General features: G+C 40.5%; 1 protein-coding gene across 1 annotated transcript; it reads right to left on the minus strand.

Annotated features, from left to right (window-relative positions):
- Positions 1 to 1,779: 1,779 nt before the first annotated feature.
- LOC104163164 (transmembrane protein 62-like) lies at positions 1,780 to 6,842 on the minus strand (the record flags this gene model as incomplete). The annotated part of the gene is made up of 5 exons (XM_009702069.1): positions 1,780 to 2,106; positions 3,046 to 3,164; positions 4,045 to 4,149; positions 5,684 to 5,768; positions 6,729 to 6,842. Coding segments are annotated over 5 exons (750 nt in total), but the record flags the coding sequence as incomplete, so codon positions are not given.
- Positions 6,843 to 7,917: the final 1,075 nt, after the last annotated feature.

A 7,917-nucleotide genomic window follows, 5' to 3' on the forward strand; every position in this document is an offset into this window, starting at 1 on the left:
AAAGGCTTTACTGAAGTCCAGGTAGACAAAACCCACTGCACCTCCCTCATCTGCTAAGCGGGTCACCTTGTCATAGAAAGACATCAGGTCAGTCAAGCAGGACCTACCTTTCATAAACTAATGTAACTGTTCTATCATTTTTAGACTTAGAAAAACTGAAAACAAAGAAATTACTTTTCCTAGGTCATTCTTTGGCACATGACCGAGACCCAGAAATAGAGCCCTGACCCCCTCGCTTACAGACGTTATAGGCATCAGACCACACGATTCCTTTGGGCTCTCCCATCCTGAGGACATTGTCTCCATTCTTTGCTTTAAAGCTGGACTCTGACTCAGCTGGGAATCCCAGCAGCATTCATCATTCACTGTCCTTTCACTGGTCAAGTGTGGGAAAATTGGCAGCCTCAGCAGTGCAAAACATAACTACTTCCTCCCAGAGAGAGCGCATGTTAACTAGCCAGCACTCCCAGGACAAGAGCAATAGGCCATGGCTCAGGTAAACAAACACAAATACACATACACACATCTAATAGCCTATAAACTGCTCATATATAGCATTATGAACTAAAAAAGTGTATAAGCATAGGAGACTTACTGTGGAGGCCACCACAGCACCTTTGCAATAACCATTACTTCATAAAGACATCCAGTCTAGTCTTGTAAAAATATATGTAAATCTTGAAATAAAAAGCTAAGTTAAGTGCAAATCCTGGAGCTCATTATCAAGATCTACGCTCATTTTCCCCACCATTATAAAAATCAAGAATTTAATGAAATAAAAATATTTTTCCATTCACAGTAGTAATGAGCAAACATTTCCATTTGTCATCCATGTGGACATACCAATCTTCTGTATCACAAACCCCCCTATTATAGAGATTATTATACAGTTTACCATATACTGTATTAATGTATAATGTGTAACTGTATTCCATAACATGTATTATACAGTATATTGTATAATACAATAAAAGTTTATATTACATAGTTATACATTTACTATTTAATACAGCTCCGTAGCAGGTGCAGCTTCAGATCTTACCACCTCATGGTTGGGCTGTATGGAATTCCAGCATCACAAAACTATAGGTTGTGCCATGTCGTGGTTTAACCCCAGCCCGCAACTAAGCGGCACACAACTGCTCGCTCACTCCCCGCCACAGTGGGATGGGGAGAGGATCGGAACAGTAAAAGTGAGAAGACTAGTGGGCTGAGAAAAGAACAGTTTGATAATTGAAATGAAATACAATACAATAAAATAAATAATAATAATTCGTAATGAAAGGGAAAATAACAAAAAGAAATAAAATCCAAGAAAAACAAGTGATGCAAATGAAAACCAATTGCTCACCAACAACCAACTGACACCCAGTCTCTTCCTGAGCAGTGACCCCCTGGCCAGCTTTCCACCTAGTTTATATGCTGAGCATGACGCCATATGGTATGGAATATCCCTTTGGCCAGTTTGAGGCAGCTGTCCTGGCTGTGGCCCCTCCCAGCTTCTTTTGGACCAGCTGTCCTGGCTCTGTCCCCTCCCAACTTCTTGTGCACCCCCAGCCTCCTCGCTGGCAGGGCAGCGTGAGAAACTGAAAAGTCCTTGACTTAGTGTAAGCACTGCTGAGCAACAACTAAAACATCAGTGTCTCACCAACATTATTCTCATGCTAAGCCCCAAACACTGTACCAGCTACTAGGAAGAAAATTAACTCCATCCCAGCTGAAACCAGGACAGCCTTGACAGTTTTTAAGTCAAAGAACTTGGAATACTTATATCGTACTTCAGGAGCTCTGACAGTTTTTCATTTCTACTATGTAAGTTCTGAGCTCAGATGATTTCAGTGTCCAGGTTTTATAAATCAGAGCTGAAGTCAGCACCACCAGCCACATTCTCATTGGGGAGAGGAGGAAAGCCAAGGTCCCATAAGTTCGCTGCAGGAAATAGCAGGAATAGACCTGCCAGGCCAGGAGGAGTGCCATTGCCAGGTGAACAAGCAGAGCCACGAGGCGTCGGACGTGACGGATGTGAGAACGGAAGCTGTGACCCTGGCATCGCAGCAACAGGCACCAGCACAGATAGGCCGTTAATGGCAGGTTGAAAAACAACATCTGAAAAGAAGAGCAGAGAAAAATAAGACGAGGAGCAAGCCAGGTGTTCTGGGTGACACACATGAGGGCATAGAAAGATAAGAGCACATAAAACTGTCCCATTCTAAGGGATGAGTGCAATTCTCAGCACTGGAATCTTGGGATGCGCTTCCAAGGCTCTGCAGCTGATAGAGCTGTGCCTGCCTGAGTCCCAGGCCAAGTGTTCCTGCCCTCTCCCTTGCAGTGGGAGGCCCTGACATACATCTGACCTTTCTTGGAGCTGGTTCAGGGAGCTAGACTTGGCAAAATACTAGCACCGTAAAACCGGAAGGTCCTTATGTCTGTTTAAGCTCTCTGACCCAGCCTATGGTGGTGTCAGACAAGTGTCAGCACTGGCATAAGAGAGGGACCATGAAGGAGGCAACACTAGCTTGGTCTGGCTTAAATGCCAAGGAACTACACCCTCTCTTCCAGACTAATGACAGCTGGGAAAAGCAGAGGGTGGGCAGGTCAGACTGCTGGGAAAACTGCACTTGTGTACTTGGAGAGTGACACCTGCTGATCAGAAGGGCTGTTCAGTGGGCCAGGGCTGCCCAGGCCGTTCAGTTCCTTTTGCTTAATCACTGCAACCTTTGCGTGAGCCAAGGACAAAAAAAAAATTCAGAGTGGTAAATCTGTAGAGATGGCCTCTAACCCAGACACCCAGGGAGTCCAAAGCAACATCAAATAGAGAAGAGAAGTTTGAGAAAATAGCGTGCAACCTCCTTCCTTTCTGCCCTTTACATTTGCAGAAAGTTAAGAAAGAGCTGTTGTAGTCAGGCATGACCACTAATCTCCTCTATCCTTCCAAGACTCATTTCTTCATAAAACTATTTTTAAAAAAAAAACAAAAACATAAACCACCAGAAAGAATTCCCAGAAGAAAGCAGTTTGTCAGCCTTAATTTTTATAAATATGTACCTGTAAAATCCCAACCACAAATGTCAGACTGCCCTGTAAGAAGGAACCACCAACGAACACCCCAAAGGAAAAACAGGCCCCCACGTGGCCATCAATCAGTTCACCGACAAACCATGGTCCTGAAAGAGAGAAAACCAAACACACAGCACCATCAGAAAACACAATACAGACACGACCCTTTTTCACATGGCCCTCTCTACTCCTGAGCACAAAGTGATTAACTGGGGAAAATTACTTCGCTATTGCTTCTCTATAGTAATAAGCCTAACGTTTTAATCTTCAACAAACAGCAGTCTGATGAACGTTCCTGATGTGAAAATATCATGGTACACCAATGAGTTGTGGCATGCAGTGAAAATACTATTAAGTTGTATTAATCTCTGTGACAATTTTCAACACCACATGTAACATTTTCCTTATGAGAGAAGTGAAAAGATAGATCCTTCCAAATGCTGGCCTTTTCCCAGAATTACAGTAAGACATATGAAAGACATGGTCATAAACAATTCCAGCTTGGCTCAGCTTAGGAGTCAAAATGGGCAGGCAGCACTGTGTTATGCGTACTACACTGACTGCCAAGTAAGTAGCTATTTTTAGTAACATATTATAAGAAAAGAAGTAAGCTAAAATTGTTAGCATCAGAGCCAAGATGTCTTAGTGACATGTCATGTGAAATGTACATTCCACATACTCATTTTACACTAAGGTACAACAAGATCTTACTCAAAGAATAAGTGAAAACCAAATTAAATTTAAAAATACTCACTTTTCTTTCAGAGTAATCTAAGTGTTTAATTAATTCTAGGGTTTCCAAGTTAGGCTGTTATAAAAAAACCTTTAGTATATTTGGAGATTAACTTTTCAAGTTCCACTTAGATTTTGTAACTTAAGTAGATTTTTCCCCATTGTCCAAGATGTTAGAAGTCTCATTTTTCATCAGGATCTGATGTGCAATTTAAAGATACTAATTTATGTTCTCCAGTACTTTAGGTTACTTACCCAGAATGGTGTATAGATTCAGAACCAGAATTGAGTAATAGAAGGTGTTTGTTTTACTGAAGACATGAAGGGAATACGAGGTCAGAGTAAGTAATCCTGGCTTTTCTAAACAGAGACAATATTTAAGAAAAATACACTTGATTCAGGTTGCAACACACACACAACTGATCTTTCTGAAACAAATCTGTACATTATTTACTCATTCTATTAAATAAGAAATATAAAACCAATATTTGATATGTCTACAGAACAAACACAAGGGAATGCACTTCTACTATTACTGTGATAACTGAAAGTAAGGAACCAATAAATACAACAATCTATGTTAAAAACAGCAGAAGAAGCTGCCATTCTAAATGAGTACTCTTACGGCATGCAAATAAAACTGAATGACCATTCTATACCCAGAAAATGAAGTTAGCTAGAATGAGAGAAAGTTGGAGAAAGTTCATATTAAATGAAAAGTAAGAGACTCAAAACAGTAACTGTGCCAGGTCAGCATGGAGTAGGTTAACTGGATTTTCTTTGATTAAATCTACTTAGGGAGATCTGATAGCAACTCAGATAAAATGAAGGCTAGGTGTTAAAATGGCAGCATTCTGACAAGTCTGTGATGTTAGCAAAAAAAAAAAAAAAAGCAATATTCATTTTCTAACTGAAGCAGGCATAGACTGAGATTGAGAGTGCCTTCCTATACAAGTTAGCTTTTAGAGTTTCAGCTATCACATGGCTGCCCTTCTCACAAAGCATTAACTCCCAAAGGGCAAGCTTGACCTTTGGAAATCAACAGCTCTAACAAATTTGTTCAGTAATTTGTAAAACATTTGTCATGGTCTACAGGGACCTAGCTGATCACAGAGTGCTAGTTCTTTTCATTTTTAGCTGCTGAGTTCCATAAAGGCAACTGAAAGTCTATTATTTTTCTATGCAAGCAGTTGCTGTAGTTACCTCAGGATGCTACGTGATTATAAGTATAAAGGAAGGGACATACACTGACATGAATAGGAAGGGAGGTGGCTTCCAGAAAAATCTCATTAGTAAGGTGTGGTTCAAACAATTGTTTAAAGGATAAACGCCACTAGCTTAACAGTATTAATTTTGATTTAGCAGATTTATCACAAACAAAACATCAAGTTATGACAGAACTGGTCTTAATATTATTTTGAAAAAGATCTAAGCCTGTTCATGTTTTTTTGCAAAAATCAACAAAAATTATTTTTGTGGAAGGAAATCTGTTTCTCCGCTCCAGTTGCGGAGAATTCTGTGCCAGTTGTAGTGAAAGAAGCACACATACAGAGCTAAGAAAATAAAACATCCCTTTCCCTATGCATTGGATTCTTTAGTGAGAAAATGAAATGTTTAGACTTCAATTAATTGAATTTCTGTTTAATCAAAGATACCTGATCAAGTTTTTAGTTTTCAATTTACTTTATTTGATATATTGGAGGTTTTCTGGGTCTCCTTAAAGGCAAAACAGCAGCTTCCGACAACCCAATCAAACCCCACAGCACTAGATACAAAATGCATATGGTCATTAACAGCGCAATTACTTGCATATTGTTAGCATACAGATAAATAGTAAAAAAAGTTTAGGGAAAATTAGATCCTCTAAAAACCACAGACAAACATTGGTTCATACCTTTGAGCACTGGCCTTTGGAGGTATCTGAAAATAACGAGCAAGGCAATCTGAATCAGCACAATCAGCCCAAAGAGCACACGAGCCTGAAAAGACAGTTTTAACTCTTAAGGCAGCCCTGGTGCAGCAGCCGCCTTTGAGCATGCCTTATGGACATTGATAGAACGCTAAAAAGATTTCTAGCTGAAACACATATTCAGAGCTTGATGGTGACATTGAACTGAAGAGCAAAAAGAAACTTAAGAGTTTCTAAGTTATTGGACTTGCATCTTACTGACTTGAATTCAGTTGGATGGCTGAAAGTGATAGACCTGAATCTTTAAAAATATAGGGTTTGTAAAGCACATCCATTGAAAAAGTGTAAATACACTTCCTATGTAAAACATTTTCTGAGTGCTGTACTGAATAGAACTGCAGTTCAAGACATCGTGGAGAATATCAGTTACAAATTAACAAAAGTAATATAATAATTTTGAGCCAATTATGATACAATCTACAGTCATGGGGACTTCTCTGTGTTGTGCACCTAAACTCCTATGACGTGCCTTCTTTGCATGTACTGAGCTGCAACACTTCTGGATACAACCTGGAACTTACTGAAGTCAGTGGGAATTTTGCCTTCCTCTTTGCCAGAGCTAGCTATAATGTCAGCAGCTGATCCGAGACTTTTTCCAGCATTCTTGCCAGTACACATATTGCAACAGATCACAGTGAAGTTTTCTCTGATTTACTATTTCCTTTTTCTACTATCTCCAGTAGCTTCTTTTCCATTTCTTGCTTGCACAGAATGTGTGCATACCTATGCCCCAAAACAGTTAATTGTGACTAAATCCAGGAATTCAGTTGTTTGCATGAACCATTGCTCCACCTTCACGTTTGAAGCGTGCAACTTGAGAAAGGAAACTGGAAATATTTGAGAAATTCCAATGGAATCGTATTTGTAAAAAGCAAAGTGCATTCAAGTCTACCAGGAATTAGGAAAATGCCTCCTGCAGTCTCTGGGGAAACCAACATGGAATGACAGCTGTTGTGCTGGAAGTACTTACTAGAACATAGTAGTCAGTGAGAAGAATAAGAGATGGCCAAAAGCCAAATCTGAGAGAGAGGTTTTCTTCCATAGCAAATATATGACCCTGCGTGCTAATTCTTCCTGAAGCATCCTAGATTGATATAAAACAAGAGAGCAATTAGAGACCAGTAGTGCATAAAATATCTAATTAAGTTGCTAATTATCATTGCAGCTTTTCTGGGAAGATCCAATCGACGCATGCATGTCTGGCATACTGCTGTATTAAATACTTGTACCTACAAAGGATTACTTACTGTCAGTTTTGTAGTTTCAAGTAAATTGGTAATTACAAGATCATATTCTGAAAGTGCTACATATGAAGGAGATCCTGTCAGAGATTCAGCAACTTGTAGAAGACAGTGACTATTTATTGTCCCCCCTTCCTTGCTTTCTGAAAGCTGAATTCTAGGTAATAGCCCATCTTAAAATATTTTGAAGCTTTGTTGTGCTTCTTTTCCGACGTATTTCATAGAATCATAGAATGGTTTGGGTTGGAAGGGACCTTAAAGACCATATTGTTCCAACCCCCCTGCCATGGGCAGGGACACCTTCCACCAGACCAGGTTGCTCAAAGCCCCGTCCAACCTGGCCTTGAACATTTCCAGGGATGGGGCATCTACAGCTTCTCTGGCCAACCTCTTCCAGTGCCTCACCACCCTCACAGTGAAGAATTTCTTCCTTATATCTAATCTTATCTTCCCTCTTCCAGTTTAAAGCCATTGCCCCTTGTCCTATCACTCCATGCCCTTGTCAAAAGTCCCTCCTCAGCTTTCCTGTATGCCCCTTTAGGTACTGGAAGGCTGCTCTAAGGTCTTCCCAGAGCCTTCTCTTCTCCAGGCTGAACAACCCCAACTCTCTCAGCCTGCCTTCCTTGGAGAGGTGCTCCAGCCCTTGGATCATCTTCGTGGCCTCCTCTGGACTCGCTCCAACAGGTCCATGTCCTCTACCACTCCCTTCCTCAGCTGGGCAGGGGAGAGAAAATATAATGAAAGGCTCCTGGTTTGAGATAAGGACAGGGAGATCACTCACCAGTTACTGTCATGGGCAAAACAGACTCAACTGGGGCAAATTAGTTTAATTTATTACCAGTCAAATCAGACTAGGATAATGAGAAATAAAACCAAATCTTAAAAAGATCTTCCTCTCACCCCTCCCTTCTTCCCAGG

Source organism: Cariama cristata, unplaced genomic scaffold (genome assembly GCF_000690535.1).
Source record: "Cariama cristata isolate BGI_N322 unplaced genomic scaffold, ASM69053v1 scaffold15596, whole genome shotgun sequence".
Classification (NCBI taxonomy): Eukaryota; Metazoa; Chordata; class Aves; order Cariamiformes; family Cariamidae; genus Cariama; species Cariama cristata.